The sequence below is a fragment of the Cynocephalus volans genome, chromosome 1, assembly GCF_027409185.1.
Source record: "Cynocephalus volans isolate mCynVol1 chromosome 1, mCynVol1.pri, whole genome shotgun sequence".
Taxonomy (NCBI): domain Eukaryota; kingdom Metazoa; phylum Chordata; class Mammalia; order Dermoptera; family Cynocephalidae; genus Cynocephalus; species Cynocephalus volans.
The window spans coordinates 131,068,425-131,092,279 of NC_084460.1; the positions used below are offsets into that span (position 1 = coordinate 131,068,425).

Consider the following 23,855-nt stretch of genomic DNA (forward strand, 5'->3'; position numbering starts at 1 on the left):
CAAGGAGCCTAGCCAACATGGGACTTCTCCGAGGCAGAATTGCCAGACAGTGTGAGAGTAGAACTGGGACACTGAGCTTTTCAACACCTTACTGGAAGAGGAGAGTCAGGTGCAACCAAGAGACAATACTAAAATAGCTCTGCTCTTGCAACAGAGGAAGAGGAAAATGTGTCCGTCCTGAGCGTTCCTTCGGAGAATTTCAGGGAGAAAGTCTGGAACCCTGCTCTACATGAAGTGGCAGATGAGGGGCCCAGTTGTGGAGGACCCCTAGTGTATTGCCCTTGGTTAGAACAATTATTTCTTCCCCAAGGTGATGTGGGCACAGAATTGAGCTGTATGACTGGAGGGCCAAGGGAAACACTGTTCACTTTGCTGAATTTTCTCCAGGAGCTGAAGCCCTTAAGTGAAGCATGTCTGCTTACTGCTAATATGAACAGTCTCTTAGCATTGTGGATCATTTCTCTCACTTCTCCTGCTGCTAGAAGAGTTCTTCCCATTTCCCCTTCTGCCCTAGAGCCGACCAGACATCTATGGAATGACAGGGCCTTTCCAAGAAGATAGAGCCAGAGTGATGGGGTCAACATACAGCAGAGATGGAGACACTGAGGGATAGGTAAGCACCCAGGCCTTGGTCCCAGTGATGGTTACCTGTTAAGAAGAGTGTGTGACAAAGCCTAGTCGAGTCTTTCTAATGGTATCCAGCATTCCTTCCAAGGAGGTGACCAGCTGGTGCTACTAGAACATCTATCCCAGTTGGGCAGGGCCTTGCGTCCACCTCTCCACCATACTCTGGGGAATCACGTCCTCCCAGGACCTTGGACACATGAGCTGATGCTTTGGGACATCTAGATCAGTGGGTGTCACATAGGTACCAAGAGGGCCAAGCTGAAGTTTCTGGCTGGGATACCCAAGCTGCTGGCCTTTCTGGGCATGGCGGCAGCTAAGCGCAGCAGCATCTCCATTGCTGGCAGTTCTCAGGTAAGAGTGGAGGGGTTGCAAGATAGTGAGTTCACTTGGATGCAGCTTTGGTCCACGTCTAACCCAGAGAGCTGTAAATGGAAGGGGATGGCTGTTTCTTGGCTCCTCAGCATGGCTTCCCTCCTATCTCCCTTCTTGTCGGTTTGGATCTCCCCCAGCTCCTCCTCTTCCTGTGTGAAAACACTGCAGAGGGCGACTGGAGCATTTGGCAGTGGTTAGTTTGCTGCAGTCACTGTATTTTTCAAGAAACAGCACCAAGACTGATTGCTTCCTGTCCCCCCTCTTCATGCTGGAGGCTCAGAAAACAGGGATCTGGTCTCTCCGAACCACATCCAGGTCGTCATCCAGAGTTAACAAAACCTGAAATGAGAGGGACAGAGAAATGCTAAGTCCCACTTTCTTTCTAAGACTCCCACGGGCTGAAAACTAGCTTCCCTAACTCATTTTCATGTCTTTTGCAGCTCACTGCAATGCCTTGCTCTTAACAGGTACTTATTATAATTATATAGTTCATTCATCAATTAATTCAAATATTTACGAGGGTTTATTATGTGCTATTCTAGATGCTGAAGATGTAGTTTCAAACAAAAGAAAAAAAAAATCCCTACTCTCATGGAGCTATGTTCAAAAGGGGACTTCAGACAAAAAACAAATACATGAATAAAAGGTAGTATGTTAAAGAGCAATATGTGCTAAGGATAATGATTAAACTAGGGAGGGATTATAGAAAGTATGAAGTGGAGGGGCAGTAAAAAGTTTTGATAGGGTGGGAAGTCATTACTTCCATCTGGGTCAAGACCTAAAGGAAAAGAAGTCTTACTGCATAGAGAGCAGTGCTATGTAAGACATGTACCCTCCTCCTCATTTCTAGTTCCCTCGACCACCACTCTCTCCACATGAAACCCTTAGCTCCACTTTGGTTGTCTCTGTCTCTAATGAAGGTGACTGTCAAAAATAAAAGCCATAAGGAATGATGTTTACACAGATTGAGTAAGTTTCACAAACTGGCCATTAGAGGGTAGCCCTGCTCTACTCTTGAGAATATGTGGCAGGCCCGAGACTTTAAATCGGACAGTGTTGAGAGCCCAGGAACATAATTGTTAATTGAACCTATGTACAGGCACCACAGACTTTTAATTTGGAAAAGTAAAATAGGATAAAAGGTTGTAGGAGCTATCATGCAGGGTTGACATAAATGCTCATGGCTTCTGGGAAAGGGTTTGGCAAAAAATAGAGGAACTACAGGAGAGATTTGGAACAGACTGGTTGACCTGGCTGCAATCCTGAGCCACTCCAGGAATCTGTAAAATATTTGTGAAATATTCAGTGAGGCTGGAGGAGGGGAAGAATGGGAATATAGCACGAGAAGGAATCACCCAGTGTTATCAAAATTTTAGTGAATGCCAAAGTGCTTCCCAGGGGGAATTCTGGGCATGTGATCTAATAGTAATTTCAGTCCAAATGTGCTGTGCAACTTAAGGAAGATAATTCTGTCACTCTGTGTTTTAAAATTTTGAAGAATAAAGGGAAAATGAAAATAAAGATCTAACTGAAGGATACAATATAAAAAAGAAATAAGATGGTATACATTGAATTGCAATGAGAAATTGGAAAAGGAAATAGAGAGGAATATAAAAGAGGGTATAAGGAAGAGTGGAAGAGAAAAAACAAGAGTACAGGGTGTAAAGAGAGAAGAAAGTAACAAAAAGATATGATAAACTCACCAAGAATGAGAAAAACAGCGCAGTAGCAGAGAGGAAGTGCCAGACGTCATGGTCATCAAAGAAATCCAGCAGGATACACTCACGGTTCTTCTCCCGGGATTCAGCTGGGGTTCCCTGGAGGAAGATGAGGCAGGATGTGGGCAAGACCTCCACAATTCAACCGTTTAGAGGGCTGAGCATCCAGAAAACTATAGAAATGCTACTAGATGTTTGACTCAAAAAGTTCCAAGAAAACACATGTCCACACAAAACTTTGTACACAAATGTTCACAGCAGCATCATTCATAATGGCCCAAAAGTAGAAACAGCCCAAACATCCATCAACGAATGAATGGACTGATGAATGGATAGATAAAATGTGGTATGTCCATATAATGGAATATTATTCAGCAATAAAAAGATATGAAATACTGATACATGCCACAATGTGTATGAACCTAGGAAACAGTATGCTAAGTGAAAAAAGCTAGATTCAAAGATCACATATTGTGTGACCCTATTTATATGAAATGTCCAGAATAGGCAAATCCATAGAGACAAAAATGTAGATTACTGTTGCCTAGGGCTAAAGGGTTAAGGAGAAATGGGGAGGACTGCTAATGTGTATAAGGTTTCTTTCTGGGGTGATAAAAATGTTCTAAAATTGATTGTGATGGTGATGGTGGGCTGAGACTTTTTCCCTCTTCTCTGCCTCAGATACATCACTACTTTCCTGGGCCTCCCTCAGCTTTGTTATTTCATCTGCAAGGATGAAATAACACTTGCATCTGGGTATTTGTTGGTAGATGGTGATTATGATGAGAAAAGTAGAGAAGATACACTAACCAAGGTTTTTGCACAGTTGAACCTCCTTTGGGAACAGGATCATAATATGTACAACATATGAGGAAGATCAGATTTGCAGTGTCCATAGGGCTTACAGACTTATGAAGTGCTACGATGACCACATGCCAGGGGTTGAGCATTTACGTGTGGGTATTTAAAAACCATCCCTTTTTAGAGAAAGCTTTCATTTTAGAAAATGCAAAAAAGATAAAAAGCAACAAACACATTTTGGGAGTTCAAAACGAAAGGTCAAAAAGGCAAGATAGAGAAAGAACTTCTTGGAAAGGAAAACTGTCCTCTTACCTCCCAGCTGCTGAGATTCTGGAAGAAAAAATACAGGGCGGCAGCCCACACCACAGCGGTGGCCACGATGCAGAAAAGTGGCACTGGGAGGACCTTCTCGGAGCTGCGGAGCTGTGGGGTGAGAAGCAGATGTGGCAAAGCTGGACCCACTGCCTGTGGGCCCCGCTGCCAGCGGGCCCCACTGCCAGCGCCCACTCTTACCTTCATGATGATGTAGAAGGCCAGGTACAGCAGCAGGTTGCAGATGAAGATCCCCAGCATGTAGGAAGCGAAGTCCCTGGGGCGGTATATCAACCCGAAGAGGGCGCTGAGGACATGGGGAGGAAATGTTGGCAGCTGTGAAGGTGGATTTGTAACATTATTGACTTTTCACTCCCCATCCCCATTTTGGTTTTTTTGGGGGGCAGTCATTTAAAAAAAACTCACTTTAACATATAAGTAACTTTTATTATATCTTCTATATAACATTCATTTCTAATGACTATGTAAGGTTCCCGTAAGTGAATGTACAGTAAATAATCATCTTTCCTCTCTGGTTGAAATAAAGGGTTCCCATGTCCTTCAGCTGCTCACTATTACAAAGAACACAGCAATGAATAAATGAATACTTCCAGACATACTGTGCACTTTTTTTTTTTTTTTGCATTTAAGATTAGTTCCTTAGAATAGTTACTAGAAGTAGAATTATCTCAATAACTGGCTTGACAAACATTACCAAATTTTTGCTAGCTGTCCCTGGCTTTTGAATTAATACTGTAATTTATTTTGGTTGGTGTTTAGCCTTAATTTTGTCCCAAATTTCTGTTCGGTGTCAACAAAACTCTTAATTATATAACACTTCCTTATTTCCTTGTTCTTAAAAGCTTGTTTATAATTAATACACATCCACACACATATTTTATTTTTGGCAGATGGCTGGTAAGGGAATCCGAACCCTTGACCTTGGTGTTGTATCACTATGCTGGAACCAACTGAACTAAACCTCACACACATATTTTAAAAATCTCTGTCTCTGTCTATAGCTAGTTGGATTTCTGTTTTCTGCATTCTGATGCACTGATTTATGTTTCTAATTTCTAACTTCGGATCAGTGCCTCACTATTTTATTATTATTTTATAATATGTTAGATTATATGATTAACCTGGCCTGCACTAACCAATATAGTAGCCACATAAAGCTATTTAAATTAAAATTAATTAAAATTAAATAAAATAAAAAATCCGGTTTCTCAGTCACACTAACCATGTTTTAAGTGGTCAATAACCACATGTGGCTAACAGTTGCTGTACTGAACAGTGCAGTGTAGAACGCTTACTTCACTCCAGAGAGCTCTATGGGACAATGCTGGGCTAGTCACTCTACCCCTCTGCCCCTTCTTCCTTCTGTTCATCATCTTTTTCAGAGATCTTTGAAAGTTTTGCCTAACCAGGCAAATAAATTTTCAAATAAAATTCTATTAACTTACTTCCAATTCTAATTCTAAATTTATTCATTAACTTGGGAATAATTATCTTTACAACAGTTAACCTTCTCACCTAAGGCATAGCATCTCTCTTCATTTAGTTAAGTTTTCCTTTATATCTGCTAATAAGGTAATTAAATTTTCTGCAGAAAGATTCTGAACTTCTCTCAAAATTTATTCCTAAGTATTTCAAGTATAAAACGACTATTAATGGACTCTCTTTTTGTTCATTTTGTAATATAACTGGATTTATTCTACATAATGTAAGAAACTTCCTCCTTTCAGATTTTGAAATCTTCAGTATACCAAAAAACTCTTAAATACCCTTCACTCAGATTCACCAATTAGCATTTTGTCACATCTGCCTCATCACTGTCTCTCTCTCTCCATGCATCCATATATACATATATATTCACGTACACATCTCACTCTTGTGTGTGTACATATATAATACATAGGGTGTGTGTATATTTATATACGTGCACATACACACACCATTTTTCTTCTTTATGACCACAGGAGAGTAAATCTTTTTGAAGTAACATTCATATTAAATCACTCCATGTTTTTATGGTGTAACAGGGAGGGAGGTGGCCCTCTTGGGGTGATCACGGTATTAGTGTTCCATGTGCCTCATTCCTCCCTGTGGGCCCTGGTATCTCACGGAGCTGTCTAAGAAGAGAGAGGCCATTCACCCCGTCTTGTGTGCAGATTGTGTGTTTGGTTTTATGTGAGAGGCAGAGACAAGCCAGGTGATTCTGAGCTCCTGGGGCCATAGTCGTTGGTTGTTCGTTATCAAGAGGTTGGTCCCTTTTCGCCCACCAGTGCCCTACAGTCACCAGGACTGTGGAGCCTGCTCCTAAAATGGTGCTCAAGAAGAGTACTGCAGGGGCCACTACTGAGAATTACCTCACCTTGAATTGCCCCCAGGTAAAGGAGGGAATCCTTAAAAGGTAAGGACTTCACCCTGAGATAATCCCTGTGGTGACAATATTATGGGAAGTTTGCTCCAAAAGCATAATGGCCCCCAAATAGGGTTCAAATTCTCATGGCTCGATTCTGGCTTCCCCTGAAAGAGTGTCTCTGTCTTCATTCCTTCATATGTCTTAATGTGCACCAGGAGCGGGCAGTCATTTCTGTTGTCAAAGGTTACTGTCAAAGGTTACCCCAGAGGGGCAAATCAGCTCACAGTCACAAATAAAAGCAGCTAAACTTACTTATTTTTTGAATGATCAACAAAATATCCCACTCACTCAAAATTTTAAATTGAGAATGGGCTGCATGAAATAATTTCAGCTAGCAAAAATTTACATTTATTGTACTGTTTTATTTTGAGGCCATTTGAGGAAAAATGCCCAAGGGGATAATGAAGGACAAAAAGAGGAAGAAGGATAATATAGGTGAAATAGGAAGAAAGAGACCTGGAAGAAAAGAAACAAACAGGAAAGAGACTTGCTCACACACATGTACTTGCTAAGAAAAAGAAATTTCTACAGCAAAGAATTCCTACTGTACAGCCTTCATGGAAAGTTCTACAATAGTTTAAAACTGTGCTGCACTTTTGCAACTATTGGCATAAACTCTATCTGTCTTTCTATCTATCTATCTATCTGTCATCTAACCTATCCACAGAGATTTAGCGAGTTTTGATGTTTGTGTTGTGGAGAAATGAACTCAATGCATCAGTGCTTTAAGAGAGGCTGCTACTGGTGCACAAGAGCTTCCACATGCTTTCTTTGCAGGAGGAAAAATATTAGGGCTATTTTTCTCAAATCTCTAGAATTTTAGGGCTATTTTTCTCAGATCTCTAGACAATCACAGCCCGACCCTTGCCTTAATTTCAGATTTCTTTGTAAAAATGACAGTCGAGGCAAGCTAAACCACAGTGTTACAGACATTAATAAAAATGAAAACATTTTTTCCTAAGCTACTTACAAGGACCAGTTAACCACATTCCCCACGATAAGCAGCACCATTCTATCCTGGAAAAGAGGAAAGCAAACATCAAACGAAGAGGCTGCACACAGTACTTGTAACTTAATGTAGCAGAAGCATCAACTATAGAAAAACAACTGCCTCGGTGTAAACAAATTTTCTGTGGCTCTAAGAGAGCTTTGTCTATGGTCTGACACTGATTCTCTGCAAGGACTAAATGGCAAGGCCTCTAACTGCGAACAGACATCTCATTCCTGTAGAAGAAAATGTGGTAGGAAAGCAGAACTCTGGCTGTTTCTCCCCAATGTTTAAGTGGAGCTGGCCCCACTTCTCAGTGGGGAGGCTGGTGGAATGTGCTGATTCCTTAGTAGTTGAAAGAATTCTGCTGCTGTTGCTATGTAATCAAGGACTGTTTCTCTGGGTTGTGTTATTTGGTGGCTTCTATTGCAACTCTCAGGACCCAACTGTAGGGAGTTAGTTTTGTACCCATTACTTTGGCTCCTGCTACATGGTCTTAACACTAAAGTTACTGGGTAGAGGAGAAGACAGAGAGGAAAGGTACCATCTTAAAGGACAATTACTCTGATAGGGATTTATTCACAATCTGTCCCTGTTCCTCTGCATACTACTTAAACTTCTAGGTGAGATTTGATATACTTCAATTTTCATGGCCACTCATTTGCTATTTAAAAGTAGTGATTCTCTGTCTTTGTGGGTGATCCATCCAATGTGGAGGAAATACCTTTGTTTAAAAAAACATTAATTCACCTATTAGAATGGCGAAAATTCAAAACCCCGACAACACTGAATGAGGAGGAGGATATGGAACAATAGGAACTTCCATTCACTGCCGAGGGAAGGTGAAATGGTACATGCACTTTGGAAGACAGTTTGGCAGATTCTTACAAAACTAAACATATGCTTACCATATGATCCAGCAATAACTCTCCTTGGTATTTACCCAAATGGGTTGAAAACTTATGTCCTAAAAACCTGCACACGAATGTTATAGTAGCTTTATTCGTAATTACTAAGACTTGGAAGCAACCAAGATATCCTTCAGCAGGTGAATGGAAAAATAAACTGTGATACACCCAGATAAAGCACTAAAAAGAATGAGCTATCAAGACATGAAAAGACATGGAGGAATCTTAAATGCATACTACTAAGTGAAAGAAGCCAGTCTGAACAGGTTACATACTGTACGATTCCGATGACAAGACATTTTGGAAAAGGCAAAACTATGGAGACAGTAGAAAGATTAGTGGTTGCCAGGGGTTAGGGGAGGAACAGATGAGCAGGCAGAGCACAGAAGAATTTTAGGGCTGTGAAGTTATTCTGTATGATACTACAATGGTGGCTACACATCACAACACCTTTGTCAAAACGCATAGAATATATATACAGCACCAAGAGTGAGCCCTAATGTAAAACTATGGATTGGGTGACAATGATGTGCCAGTATAGGTTCATCACTTGTAACAAATGTGCCGCTCTGGTGGGGGATGTCGATAGTGGGGGAGGCTGTGCTTGTGTAGGGCAGGGGCTGCGTAGAAAATCTGTGTGCTTCCTGCTCAATTTCCCTGTGAACCTAAAACTGCTCTAAAAAACAAAGTCTAATTTTAAAAAAGAAAGAAAATCTGCACCAATTAATGTAAAAAACACCAAAAACATCAATCGCTCCTCCTGCTTCACAGCTAAAGCATGCTTAATTATCAAAATACTCAGAGGTACTAATGGGCTTTTAAATTCTCAGTTGAATAAAACTCTCCAGTCTCAATTCCCTCAAATTTTTACTGCCTATAGCTCCTGTCCAAGTTCCAGAGGTCTAAAAGATCCCCACATTCCTTCTTGTAAAAATCCTTCTGATTATAAACGATTATTAGGTACTTATTGAATTCCTGTGTGCCAGGCCCAAGTATCACTAGTTCTGACCACAGCATTGTGTCATTGCTGGGGCGGTGGGCTCAGAGGAGGGAGTAGCCTTCCCAAGGTCACTGGCCAGAGACCCACGACAGAGCTGGGACCAGGGCCCTGATCTCTGGGCTCAGGATAGAAATGTATAATGTACTGAAAACTATATTATAAACTATAAGGGAGAACTTTTAAAGGTATTTTCCAAACACCAAGCAATAACCACAGTTTAAAAAAGATATTCTTGCTCATTGTAAAAATGAAACAATACAGAAATGCATAATGTGGAAAGTATACCTTCCTAATGAAAGTGATTAGAGTAACCACATGTCTCAGTTTGCTTGGGACAGTCCTGGTTTATGCCTGCTGTCCCAGTGTAACTATTAATAGTATGCCCTTTCAATTTCACAAGGGTGCCCCTTTGACTGTTATTTATAGGGCCACTGTCTTGATTTTCCTCTACAGCAGGTATCACTGTTTAACAGTTTGGTAATATATATTTTCCTCTTCTTTATAAATGAACTAACAAATATTTCATTTGCAAAATGGGAGCATCCTAGCTTGTCTTTTATAAAAAAGACTAAGCAACATGCCTCTTCCCCCGCTAACTGGATCTCAGCCAGCCTGGGCCATCTGGCCCTCTTGATTTTAGGAGCCTGCCCCTCCTGCTGTTCCCCTACTTTCTGGGAGAAGGCCAAGGAACACAGGAGCACTCACGTACCATATACAGAGGCCGGCTACACTGCTGGACACAGTCCGTGTAGAACACCATAGCGGCTCGCCGGAAAATCCCCAAATCTGCTGATGACACAATCGCATGGTAAGAAGGCTTAGTCAGAGAAAATGCAAATACCCTGAAATGGCCCAAACTTTTGGGATGAGGATAATGTCATCTTTACTTCATTGAAATGGTGCTTTGCACCTAATAGGTGAGCAAAAAATGTTTGCTTTAAAAAACTGTGTTGTCACGGGGGTGGGGGGCATATCCACGCATCACGCAGCAGAAAAGCAAGCAAGACACACGCTAGAAACAGGCATTCGCAAGGAACGTGGGTGGCTGGCCGACCCTTACTCTGTCTCCTTCCGCTAAGCTTCATTTGCTTACAGATTACTCTGGTGGTGTTTCCTTTAACACAAATCTTATGGGACCCCTCAAATCCACCTTAAAACATCTGTTTTCCCTAGTGGATGATAAATCTTAGCTTGTAAAGGTTACAATCTATACTCCTCAACCATGTTATAAGTTAGTAATAATTGAGCCGAGAGATTGGACTCTACTAAGCATGTTCAGAAAGTCTATCTATAGATGATAATCAGAGGAATGTAAGTTAAGATGGGGAGAAAAAGACAGGAAAGCTTTTAAAAATACAATCCTTCAAAAGCATGGTATGAAATACATACATTTACATATGTTGTAAATGTCACATGAACAGAGTCAGGGTCAAAGGTGGAGCTGTCTTTCTGTGAGTAGTCCATACCACAGATATCAAATGCAAGTCTGGGTCTTCCCAAAACAAGCATTTCAGAAAGTGTGGGTCCCAGCTCTGCTGTGAATGCTACTCCCCTTCAAGGCTGCCCCTGTAGTCAATTTGACCAGGAGGGAGGCGCTGGTCCATGTGACAGTCCTGAGGAAGCCCCCAGCAGGCTGCATGGGAGCAGCCTCCCTCTGGCTCTCCCCTCCCACAGAGCCTGCCCCCCCTGGGAGGGGGTGTTCAGGGAGCAGAGCTGCCAGGTGGGTCACTTTGATAAGGAAAGAATCTAGACACTTGGGAAGGGTGGCTGAACATTACCTGTGTCAGACACATCTGAGTCAGTGGGAAGCAGAGAAGAAATGAGAAAAAAAAAAAGATTTGTAAGAAGGTGGCCAAACAGGTAAACTACTGGTCATTTTATTTTTTCTCAAAATGGATGACTTTACTTTTGTTTTCTGATTATAAAAGTAATTTTTACTCATTACAAAGAATACAAAATCTTTCTGCTTGTCTAAAACATTCAGAAATTTACTATTCCTCTAGTGAATTAAGACTTTTCTCTTTCCCTGTCAACTTTTGTTCACCACTTGCAATTTATAATCCGTCCTCTCTTGTGAAAAATCCCTGAGGTCCTTTGCCAGGCTCTGGGAGCAAGGGACGCAGTAGTGATCTGGATAAATAGCTCTATGCTTTTCTGTCCTACTTATGAAATGTTCTGTCTCATTGCTGCTGCCTTTCCGGTGTCCACATTTATTTTCTTGTGCAGCCTGAGGACCACAGAGAAAGGGGCATGTGATGAGAAAGCAAAGGCAGCTATGAAGTGGGTAGAGAGACAGGAGTTGGCTGAACCACTGTCCACTAATCCAACTTCCTGCTTTAGGACTAAATTTATTTCATTGTCACAATGAAATAGCAAGTTTTCCGATTAACTCTCTAAGTCTGTACCCACTGGGGGAAGACTCCTTGTGTACAGACGTGAAAACTACTCAGTTGGACTATATGCTGGCTCTCTTCCTATTTGCCATTCCAGACCCACTGCCACTGTCTCTCTTGCACCTTGCTGGGGGCTGACCTGTACGGAGCACATCCCTTATGCTCCACAGATTTGAACAATGGGGAGTCCCCGCAGGAGACTGCAGGGACAGAGGAAGGAGTGTGAGTGCAGAGGGTTTATTTCCCTGATGACCTCCCTGTGAGGTTGTGGCGCAGTCCACGCCATGGCGGGGTCTTGAAAAGAATAGCTTGGGCTGCCCTTTCCGAGTTGGCAGGGCCCTGGAGGGAGAGCTGCTGGCAGGGCCACAGCTACCAGCACTTGCTTTCACTGTAAAGATCTCTGCCTTGGCATAGTGGTGTGGCTTTAGCTTTCTCTTTTGATGTTTTGGTCAGCGTGGCAGTTTCCTGAGTTTCCAAAAGATGCAAAAAATGACACACAAACAGTTGTTGTCATAAAATTAGATTATCCCACAAAAGATCCGGGAAGACTGAACAATTCCAAATTGTCCCTTTTGAGTCAATTTATTACACCAACGGCTGTTTTAAAAACACCTTATGAGTAGCCATGAGCAATTGTTTTTACCGAAGAAATTAATAAACAATAGAAATCCCCATCCTCTTCCCACCATCTAGGTAAATGGTTATATGGATTATAAAATGGGAAAAGGAAAAATTTGGTACCCTCCTAGGGGACGTCCTAAATATGACTTTAGTTGGCAAACGTCATTTACAGGGGATTACATTAATGGTAAGAGAATGGTTGGAATTAATGGAAAAAGATATTATAGGAAGAATTAAGTTTATGAGAAAGAATGTTACTCATTGGTGTCCTAAGTTAAATAAAAACATCTTAGTAAGATATTGGGACAAAAACATATAATGAACAACTTTCCCTCCTAAAGATAAAGATTATAGATGGAATTTTGAATGCACCTGGTCTTGTGAGGGATGGTGCTGTGTACTTTGACACTTTACATTGGGCCACACAGCCGTTATATTAAGTACACACATGATAAAGCTGTTCAAATATCCTTTATTCTTTTTCCAAATGAACAATAGGTTCATGCCTATAGAAATATGAGAATCATTAAATTTTTAGTTGATTATAAGTTTAATTGTTAGATTTATAAGTTTTAAACATAATTGTTAGAATTTTCTTTTATAGTATTTAAAAGTTAAAAATATATATAAGGTTTGTTTAACACTTTGAAACTGCAATCGCTGCCGTCTCAATTTTGAGTCAGACATGTAATTTATGCTTGCTGGTAGTAATAAGTTGAAGGTTAATACGAGGGCAAGAAGAAAAGAAACACAATGGTAAAAAACATCAAGAACAGCGAGTCACAGACTAATCGACCACAACAGAAATAATCACCAGAAAGAATTGGCTGACCACCGAGTTTTGTTTAACCTTGTGGATTATTAATTTTATGAGAACTGACGTAATTTAAAAAAAAAGTTTCCGTTTAACTATTGGTTTAATAATTTTAAAGGTTTATGTAGTTAAAATGCCCACATTAACCCCCCCGTGTTGTGTGACAAATAAAAAATGCTGTTTTCAGTCTGAAGGCTGCTTCAGCTGCTTTAGCTGCTTTGGCTGTGACAGCGCTGACAGCCCGCAGGGTGAGAACGTGCTTCAAAGGAACCGAGGTCTCTGCCTGTGTTTTTTATTTTCGCCGCCTCTCCATCCCTCTTTCAAAGACCCCCAACTCGACTGGAGCTGGTCTCCGGCAAGGTTGTCTCAGGCCAGTGTGTCTGTAAACCAGAGGTCACTGCTCCTTTCAGAGTGACCTCCCCTCCATGACTCTCTCCTTCCACATTTTGGTAACCACTTCCTCTCTGTCCTTTTGGGCTTATGGGTGGTAAATGCTTCACTGCTACTAGCCCTCTATGTGTTAGTGGTCATTACCATTACCTATATCTGTAGTCAAGTTTGTTTTTCCAACTCTGGGAGAAACCAGAACAACAATGCTCCAAATTATTTTCCTTTGGAAAGTTTAGTTTGTATGACTTTGCTCACCTTTAGTCTGGAGGATGGAGCATGACCAGAGTGCCACATCAAATGTCCTGCACAACTGGCTCTGATAACTGGGGGATTTGGGGTACACTGGCTGTGTTAAGGCCAAGAGGAGATCTACTGGCTATGCCCAAAGGGAAAACTAAACTGTGAAAATGAGTCGTTTTATTAGTTCTTCTAGTCTTAAAGGCCATTTGTTTATGTAGAATTGCTCTCAGACTTGAGCAGGAGGGGTCCCATATTTTAGAGGGCCCTCATTCCCCCATGAGAGAGGAGTCTGCAAGGCAAGGAGACTAATCTTTTCTCTTCTAGACCACATTCTGAATTCCTGGACCCCAAAATTCATTTCCCAGATGGCCTTAAGCCTGCTCTCGGAGCCTGAACTACCCCTTCCCTGGACTATCTTCCTGAGGGCAGATGGCGTCAGTAGTGTGCACCTGTAGAAGCAAGGAATGGCCAATGGGGTTATTTGTGGGGGATGCGGATGGAAACTGGATGTTGGGCAAAGGTGTCCATGTGTACACCTGTGAGTACCCTTAAGATACAGGACGGAGCCAGAGGTGGAAAGAAAAGAGTGGCAGGGACTAGGGACCAGATCTCCTGCACAGCTATGTTCTGCAGGGTTCTTTTGAGGAACTGAGAATTCTAAATTTGAAACTGGACCTTCTAGGTAGAGATGAAAGTACATTATATTTACTAGTTTGTTGGTCTTTCATCTTTCTTCCTCCCTCCCTCCCACCTTACTTCCTTCTTTCCTTACTTAGTCTGCTTCATAACTTTAAAATTTTAACAAAATGATATGTGGCGTTTATTTGCACTCCTGCCCTGGGCTCTGCAAATATTAGAGGTGGGCCTAAGTTTATATATAATGATTTGTTTTGAAATACACAAAAGTATATTTAAGCCTCACTTCTTGGACCTTAAAATTATTTGTGAAATTGAAATGCTCTAAAACGACTTGAACCTGCTCCCATGTATGACAACTGACCGACAGCAGACCTCAAGCTGATTTCTGTAGAACACTCAGTGCTCCCTGATAAGTTCACATTGTCCAAAGGAGTTCAGCAGGTGGCCTGTCTCTAAGATTGGCAATTTGGTCTCAAAAAATTCCAGCTCTGGGATTTGGAAATAATGCATAGTTCATGCTTGATGGCCATTTACCATGGTTAGAGAAATGCTCCTTTTGAATGCTGCAAACTGAAAAATGTTCCTCTAGGTGGAACTAGTGGTATGATGATCATACCACTCTCCAAATGCACTTCCAAAGTTTGGTGGATTATAAAATGTTTGCGGCTAGGAGCTGGAAATATGCTTCAGCTCTAAGGTATGACAAGCTTAGTTGCTCAGCTGAAAATAGACCTAGTGATAACAGTTCATTGCAGTCCTACCTATAAGGAGCTCTTGGAGAGAATATATGTTATTAAATATAGCACAGAATGCACAGCACATGTTCGTGGTGACCAGTCACAGTTTCACTCAGGATGAGTGAAGACAATATCTGCTTTCTCAGGGTAAGTTAGTCCACGTGTTAGTCCAGGTGACTTACCTATCTTGAAACGACCCATGTAGTAGATCTGGGTGCTGAGGGCCAGAGAGGACAGAATATGGATTGCAGAGAAGATGACCCAGAACCACACATCATTTTTTCCAAACACCTGGGAGTAAAGATGGAAGTTACCTTCATTGGTTTTTTGTTTCCCAGAGAACCCACTAAATTTGTCTGTCTCTCGTGTGTGAGGAGTCAGAAACTGAGCTGTGTGTGCATTTTGTTTTCTCCCCCTTCTCAGAACTCACAGGGATCATACTGCACAGCGGGCAGGGAAAAGAGTGCCCACCTGGACAATTTAAAAAAAAAAAAAAAAAAACCGGAAAAGGGAAGAAATAGGAGCAGCAGTGAACAACAACGGAGAAAGGGCAATGGTTCTAAAGTTGGAGCTAATGCTCTTCAAGTAACTGAACAAGCAACACTTGCCCACGCACGTTTGCAAAGCAGTTTCTGTTATTGAAGTCAGTCTCCCCAATGGGCTTGTACATCTCTATCAGATCTCACATGAGTCAGCCCCCAGATTTATAGTAAAACTATCCAGGGGCAGTTTTTCGGGTGCCTATTATATTATTAAAAATAACCAGCTAACAAAATAAAAGTGTGTCACGAATGGACCAGTGATGAGAATGTCATGAACAGAGGATTACGGTTAACCCAAACTCGTTCACCTGAGGCCAAACAGACAAACAAACAAAGCCTCCCCAGAGAGCAGGACTGAAGGCAGGTGGAGGAGACGCACCACTCCGAGGACCGTGAGCGTGATGACCAGCGCGAAGGAGGCGTAGGCGGAGTAGGCGCTGGCGTTGATGTCCGGGTGGCGGGTCTGATAGAGCTTCAGCATGCAGAGGCCCGCGATCATGTACATGAAGGAGGTGTCTGAGGACCCAGAGGAGGAGCCGAGACAACCAGGATTCAGTAGGTGACAGACAGAGGACACTTTCCAGATTTTTCTTTAGCCTCTGAGCACCCCCGCCCCTTCAGTGCATGGAGTGTTTGCTGCCCTCAGACTGTGCGGAGACCTCCTACATGTCAGCCTCCGTAGGTACATTCCATAGGCAGACCCCGCCTGCTCCACTTCTACACCCCACCCCTAAGGCTGTTCAGGAGAAAAGCATCTGATAGGATAAGTAATCGACTATCCCCATTTGCAGGGGTATTTGCGTTTTAAATGCTGGTGTTCAACAATAGCAAAAGAATCCCTAATAGTGATTGTTTAGGCAGTGAGACAATGAAATGAGTCCCAGGTGGGTGCAGAAGATTGTTCTCAGCACTCTGAAATATAACCATATTGATTGTTTCACATATATAGCTTTATAGCCTAGTGATGAAAAATAGCTAGAAATTTAATGTAGCTTAGCTGCATTAGCATTATGGAAATGCAAATTAAGACAACAGTGTAATGCCCCATATTACTCAAAAATTTAGGAAAAAATTCAGGCTGGCCAGTTAGCTCAGTTGGTTAGAGTGTGGTGTTATAACATCAAGGTCAAGGATTCCAATGTCCTTACTAGCCATGGGGGGGCGGGGGGGATAGCAAAATAGTTAAATGTCTAACAATAACAAATGTTAGTGATGATGTGGGGAAATGGAAACTCTCACACAGCTAGTGGGAGTGGGAATTAATACACTGGAGGGAAATGTGGCAGTTTTTGGTAAAATGAAAGATGCACAAACCAGGTGACTCAAAAATTTTGCTTTCAGGTATTCTGGGAAGCATCTCTCACATGTGCACAAAGAAATATATATAAGGATGTTCGATAGCAAAATATTGGCAACGTCTAAATGTTGTTCAGTGGAGGAATTGATAAATGTGACATTTTTATTATAGAATGTGATAATTCTTAAAAATGAACGACATGTCCTTGATTCAATATTGATAAATCCTGAAAACTTATTGTTGAATGAAAGAAGAAAGTTGCGGAACACGGTGTGATAAATTAATATTAATTTACTACAAATGAAGTAAAACTATAAAAACAAACCAGAAGGATAAATAGCAAATTAACTAACCATAGTTGTTGCCTCTGGGGAAGAAGGGAGGGGGATTCAGTTCAGGAAGTGGTTCAAAATAGGATCTCAATTTCATCTTAATGTTTCATTTCTTAAAAAGTAGACCTAAGGCAAATATTTTTTAAATGTTGACATTCATTCATTGTGAGTGGTGAATTATTTTGTTCTTTGTAGTTTTCTCTATTAAAAATGTTTCCTAATTAAAAAAAAATTAAATGTGCCAGAGAATTTCTGTCTTGTTCTGAGTTAACAGCCAGAGACCTGAACACAAACACAAAAATGACTATTTTAAAAATCCTTATCCTCGAGTGTGAAGGACATTGTTAATTGCTAACCAGCATTAGCCCCTCCCTTCTCCCTTCTTAGCAGCATCTCAGTACTAACTCAAAATCTAGCCCTTTTCAATTTAGAAATGCACACCTCCTTCAGGAAAGCTAACCCCACCGTTCGCTCCAGGGGTGGGTCTGATAGGTCTATAGGGAATCCCATCCCCTTTGCTGATTGGTGCAGCAACCCAGGCCTGAGCTAACCAGCACTTAGGGAATGATTTGAGAATGGGCTCATGACTGTATAAGCTATTGAAGTGTGAGGAACATTTTCTGAGGGTTTCTTGAAAAGAAGTTCCTTGCTCTTGAGTGATGGCTCCGGGAAGCCATCTTGCTGCCTTCTCTGGAGTTGTGGAGTGATATAGGAAGCCAAGACCTTCTACAGGTACTTTAGCCACTATGAGGGGAGATAGCCTGAGGATAAAACCAACATACAGGCTGGGCACAACCAAGGGGCTCACAGAGAAATGGAGCCAGAGCCATGGGATAAGCCAGTCACAAGCCCTTTCTACCTCTGGACTTTCAGATAGTGATCTGATAAATGTTCTTATTATTCAATCCAATCTGAATTGGGTATTCTATTACTTTCATCACAAAGCAGTCTAACTGCTCAATTAGGCTAAGTTACACTGATGGACCTTTCTAGAAGTCTGTTGGTGAGTTCTGACTTGCTGCCTAACTCTTAGTCCGTTGGTTACCTTCAGATCTAGCCATGGGATCATCATTCAGTATTGAATGTTTTCTAGTCTAAGCGGTGACCAGAGAGAAAAACTGGTTCAACACATGGAAACCATGCTGTGTGTCCAGGTGCTCTCAGATTACTTTAGCTGACAGAAAGTACCATTTAATTCTTGCAAATATGACGTTGGCATTTTTGGGAGGATCCCAGGATAAGACTCTTATAACTGAAATCTGTGCAATAGATATAAATTCTGATTACCGAATTGGAAGTTGGAGTAATTAGGGCAGACATGGTAACAAGCACTGAGCACCCCTTCCATTATCAATGCGATGCCCATAGCATAGAAGAGACCAAAGTGTTTGGGAATCCCGTACTCCTGAAAAAGGAGAAAGGGTGGTCAATAGAAAGGTACTAATTAGTGACATATCCACAGAATCTGGAAGCCCATGCTTCTGGCCTTATGTGGTTCATTACACATAATATATCATCACACCATCCAGCCAGATGTCCCTCCCCTTTGCAGATCTTGTTTGGAACCATAACCCTTCCTACTATCCACCTCTCTCCTCACCACAGCAAAGATGTCTTTGGCTTCCAGAGCTCTTCGATGGAGAATGTCCCGGTGCCAGACTATCAGCAGGAAGAGGAAGCCCAGAAGCACATGGCCCAGGTTGCTGAGAATGTTGTTGAAGGCACTACAGGGATGAGTTAGAAATCATGAGAGAGTCAAGGCAATCAAAGGGACTCAGAGGATGAATGAATGCACAAATGAGTGAGTGAACTCAGTGTTCAGTGTTTTCCACCACTAACATTTCCATACAATTCCAGGATAAGGATAATCATCAGAAATCATCTTTAACCTAACTCCTTCATTTTAGGAGCTTACTCAGCTTGTGATGACATGTCTGTTTCCTCTCAGGGATGCCAGCTCAGCCTCCCTAACACCTGCCCAACCCTCTCTTGTCCCAGTGGCACTGGCAATGTATAAATCCTGGGAAAGAGAGCTGCTGCAAAGATGGGCGAGCAACACTGTGAGAGTGAATTCTCATAGACTGACCCATGTTACATGTCAATATGCAGCTCTCTAATTGTGAATTTCAGGGTTAATTGTCAGCCAATCACAGCCAGCAGCCTTATTTTAGGTAAGGGAGGCTGGTTCAGCTCTGGAGCAAGCCAGGCTGTCAACTCCCAGGCAAATGTTCTTTCAACTTCACCAAGTTCTGGTGGCTGGACCATGGCCTTGGAGGCAGCAGGCCTGGGGTTGAGTCCTGACGTCACTAGCAGTTGAGAGACCTTCAGCAAGTCCTTACCTGTCCAAGCCTTAGTGTCTTCAGCTAAAAATGGGTCTAATAATAATGTCTATCTCATGAGGTTGAGGGATTGGATGAGACAATAGACTGTTAGCTCATGCATGTGAACAAATGCCATCACAGCTAGGGACCTGACTTTTTGGCGGCTGGCCAGTATGGGCATCTGAACCTGTGACCTTGGTGTTATAAGGCTGTGCTCTAACCAGTTGAGCTAAGTGGCTGGCCCTGGGACCTGACTTTTGAAAATATCACTGCCTACTTTTAAGAAGGTTATTCTTAGGAATGTTTCCTGAAGCCCTCATACAGGAACGAGAGAAGCATATCTGTTCTCAATGTCTTGGTTTAATTCCTGTTTACTCTTAATTGGGGTAGTTTTCCACAGTTGTTTTTAGTATTTTTTAAAAACAGAAATCACAACATTAGACAGAAAGGCATCTGTAAATGCGTTGTGGGCAACCAAAGGATGGGGTTTACCTCAGGACGCCCAAGGGGTGAGCACAGAGGAAGTTGTAGTAACAGATGTCCTGGTTGCCAGTGACATTTACCACCTGTAAAATCAAGAGTGAGAGGAGGAAATGCAGTTTTTCTCTGTCCTCTGAGCCCCACCTGAAATCACAAAGAGCAGGCAGGCAGGCCTCACAGCAATGCGCCGTCAGTGATTTACAACGTGACCAGTGCTCTCTCTCAGCAGGGACAGATCCTTACCTACCACCTTTCCACAGGCACGTTTCCTTTCAGTGTTACCATCTTGCTTTGAATGGACATATGCTGTGTACCCCATTATGCTGCCTCTAAGTGCAATTAAACTAATTGCATTTCCTTTGTTATCATAATAAGAGGACTATGAAAGGATGCTAACATTGGGACCTGCCTTTTAGCATTGACATGGTATGCCCTATTTTCTAGATTAATGCTAGGGGATATGGAGGTGTCCCATCCTCTGAATGGAAATGATGACCACATGTCAGGTAGACATGAGGAGACGTGTGTTCAGTTTTTCATATTTATCACCATCTCTATCAAGAAACTTTCCAAACCACAGCACAGCTGTATCTTCTGACCTGGCCTTAAAGTATGCAGAGAATATTTAGATTATAAACAGTGGTGCTCAAACTTCATAAAGCCCTTGTCCTCATTATATAATAAGTATGGAGTTGACAAAATATTATTAGGCCATTAGCTCTCCAACTTGGTAGTACATTGGAATCACTGGGGCTCTAAACAATACCAATGCCTGGTTCCATTCTCAGTGACTCCAATCTAATTGGTGTGGGGTACAGTCTGGACACTGGGATTTTTAAAGTTCCCCAGGTGATTTTACTACACAGAAAAGTTTGAGAGCCACAGCATTATAAACTCCTTCAGCCTTGTGCTATTCTAAACGGGCTTTCTCAAGTACTGTATAATAAATTCTAGAAAAGGTCACAAAGCGACCTGGACTCTAGGGTTCTATGACTTCGAGCAGTTGGGATTCTCGGGTTGTTTTAATAATATTTTTGTTAGTTTATTTCATTTTTAAAAATTTTTTGTTTTTATTTTATATTTTCTTTTTATTTTAATATTTTGTTAGTTTCATAAAGCCATTTTTAATGTTACAAAAACTATTTACCCTCAATGAGAAGGCATCTAAATTAGACATCACGTTTCTTTGTTTTGATATGAAACTTTCTTTACTCTACTCATTATCCTATGATGATCAGAAAGCTCAGACTGGTAAATAACTGCAGATGTAGCTGATCGATATCATGATGAAATGAGTACAAGGTAGTAATTTCAGATTGGTAGACAAAATAATATGAGGTCCCTTTGTGGTAAAACAGTTGGGAACTAGATTGAAAGGTCAGTTAAAGATGAAGCAATGGAGAAGTCCAATTGGAACCCAAATGGGAAATTAATTCTTGAACTGATCCCAAGTTTTACCTTTCTCTTCAAGACAGAGTGAAGACTTTCCCTACAGGATGGAAGCTGGGGTTCTGGGATTGCGGGCAGCACTTACTGTCTGGTAGGTGATGACCAGTTGAATCACAGGCAGTGCATAAAACACAGCGATGGTGATGATATTCCTATGCAGGCAGAAAGAACCAAAAATAGTTGTTTCCAAATTTATAGTAGAATCTTTGCTCAATTTTTTAAAAAGAATGCTTTCTCCCCATAACTCCATAGTTCACTTGCAAAGGTAATTGGAAGCTGATTATCTGTTCCTGTTTCTTCAGTCTTCCTCTCCCTTCTCTTGTATTTGGGTATTTGGCACACAATACCTCACCTAAAGGGGAGGTAAGGAAGTAAAGAAAAACTCTTCTTGGCTGCTATTAGGTTGGTTGCAGAGGAGAACACTGAAAATACTAACTGAAATGATGTATTTAAAGGTTAATGACTGGAACCCAACAAATATTAGGTTTTTTCCTTCCTCTTTGTATAACCATTTGTAAACAGTATAAAATCTGCTTCTGGTTTAACCAAATTACTAATGAGGCCTTATCTCTTTAGAATGTCACTAGATTAAAAGAAATCAGTGTGCAAACAATGGGTGAAGGGGTTGTGGCTCTCTTAGATACCTCTTAGTTCCAAAATAATGATCCTGCTATGAAATTCCATGTGGCCCCAATGTCCCTTGTTTTGCTCTGATATCTGTATCCAAGTAAAAGGGCATCCTTCAAGGGAAAGAATCAGGAGATCTGTCACAGAGGACAGTAGTCAGCCTCTGGATTTCTGAGAGGGGGGGGGTCCTTACGAGGCAGCTCAGCCTTTTGGTTTGGTGGGAGGCTGCCTCTGTGTGTATGACCAATGCATGTTTACTTATCATTGGCTGGTGGCATTATCACCTATGCCTGTGTCGCATTAAACACAAAGACTTCGCCACATAAATGGCTGTGGTTTTTACAAAGAAAACTTTAATTTTACTTAAAGGAACTATGGTCCTATGGGTCATCTACTTACCAAAAATAAATCTTATATTTTTTGCTGACAATTCTCCGATCCTTCCTGGATAGATCTGACAGGTAAAGGAACATCTGGGATGCCAAACAGAAAGAGAATGCAAAACTGTACTTGCATGAGATACAAAGGAGGGCTTTAGACATTTCAATTTAATCCTTCACTAGGGGTTAAAGTTATTCAACTAGACTTTTCTTTTAATTTTGCTTTTCCCAGAATCCCTTAACAAAAATTCTAGTATTTTCTTTGGAATAGGAAGGGTTGGCTGATGTGGGGAATCTACTGGGAGCCTTGAGTGCTTCTGATATCTCAAGAAGCGATTTTCCAGCTTTCAGAGCTGCCCACTATATGATTCTTGAATTATATAGAGGTTGAAAGTGTGTAATTCACCTTCTTTTACTGGATACAACACAATATAATAAGTATATGCCAGAAAGAAATGAGCTTTATTCCTGAAGGATGATATGTGCTGAACCAGGAAGCCTTTCCAGGTACACTCCTCCAATGAATCTTTTCTTCTGTCTGGTTGGATCCCTTCACCCTTTATTGCCCACAGTCAGCCACTTCAGACCCGGAGAGTGTTTTATGCCTTGCTCTCTTTATTGCTTTCACTTTTGTCCTTGGGAAAGAAGTGCTAATTAACAGAGTATTGCTTTTAGTCTGTTGTTATGTTTTATCTTAGCCCTCTGGGAAATTTGACTTCTTCCAAAGGAAAAAAACTTAAGGAAAGGGAGGCATTGCTGAAGTTTATTCTACTGCCAAACTTTCTGCTCTCTCCAAGAGTAAGGCCAGGCAAAAGTAGGTACCTTGGTCCGAACGATATTTTTATCACTTTCAATATCTGGCATGGTGTCGAAGTCACTCTCCTCCACGGAGCTGTCTGTGTCTGAGTGGCATGGCTGCCCACCATCAGAGGAGGACATCTGCCTTCCCGGACTGGAGCTTGACTCATCTAAAACAGAGACAACTCATCTGCCTTCAAAAGCCAGGAAGAGTCACAAAGCCCATTCCTCTCTGCAAAAAACACAGTGCTGATTCATTCTAGAAAATACTGGGCTGGTTCAAAAGTAACTCCTTACCCATGAGACATTCTTTTTCTCCATTCCTTCTCAATGAACTTTTATTTTTCCTCTTCTCCTATTTTTATATTTAATTTGTCTATCTCCAGGGCTGAATACATATTAGAATATAAGGACATCTGCTCTGTTAACTATTTGGATGCAAAAATAACATTGTGCTTATATTTCATGTTTCATATTTAAAATATGAACATAAATATATATGCAAAACACATGCACATAATTATGTATAGCATCTATCACATATATGTGTAAGCACACACATAGCCAGCAGCTATACATTTCTCATAGATAAAGTATTTGTACACAGAAATCCCCCACATGCCATATCTATGATTATATAA

At 41.4% G+C, this 23,855-nt stretch overlaps 1 protein-coding gene and 1 long non-coding RNA gene across 7 annotated transcripts in view; one reads left to right on the forward strand and one right to left on the reverse strand.

Moving 5' to 3' along the window:
• Positions 1–864: 864 nt before the first annotated feature.
• The window catches only part of SIDT1 (SID1 transmembrane family member 1), a 100,857-nt gene continuing 77,866 nt past the window's right edge, over positions 865–23,855 (reverse strand). For 4 of the 6 annotated variants that reach the window (XM_063078885.1, XM_063078875.1, XM_063078868.1 and 1 more), the window contains 15 exons: positions 23,239–23,384; positions 22,436–22,509; positions 21,495–21,561; positions 19,973–20,046; positions 18,760–18,883; positions 18,447–18,564; positions 15,910–16,046; positions 15,171–15,279; positions 10,933–10,947; positions 9,864–9,940; positions 7,229–7,275; positions 4,032–4,137; positions 3,831–3,941; positions 2,703–2,816; positions 865–1,338 (listed from right to left, as the gene is read on the reverse strand). In XM_063078885.1, the coding sequence (XP_062934955.1) occupies positions 1,276–1,338; positions 2,703–2,816; positions 3,831–3,941; positions 4,032–4,137; positions 7,229–7,275; positions 9,864–9,940; positions 10,933–10,947; positions 15,171–15,279; positions 15,910–16,046; positions 18,447–18,564; positions 18,760–18,883; positions 19,973–20,046; positions 21,495–21,561; positions 22,436–22,509; positions 23,239–23,384 (1,382 nt within the window). In that variant the 3' untranslated portion in view covers positions 865–1,275. Of the gene's footprint in view, positions 1,339–2,702; positions 2,817–3,830; positions 3,942–4,031; positions 4,138–7,228; positions 7,276–9,863; positions 9,944–10,932; positions 10,948–15,170; positions 15,280–15,909; positions 16,047–18,446; positions 18,565–18,759; positions 18,884–19,972; positions 20,047–21,494; positions 21,562–22,435; positions 22,510–23,238; positions 23,385–23,855 lie in introns of all 6 variants that reach the window. The other 2 variants (XM_063078853.1, XM_063078844.1) reach the window with 2 other exon arrangements.
• Positions 18,771–23,855, forward strand: part of LOC134363299 (uncharacterized) — a 29,563-nt gene continuing 24,478 nt past the window's right edge. The window contains exons 1-2 of the long non-coding RNA XR_010021698.1: positions 18,771–18,960; positions 21,432–21,500. This is a non-coding gene — a long non-coding RNA (uncharacterized LOC134363299). The remainder of the gene's footprint in view (positions 18,961–21,431; positions 21,501–23,855) is intronic.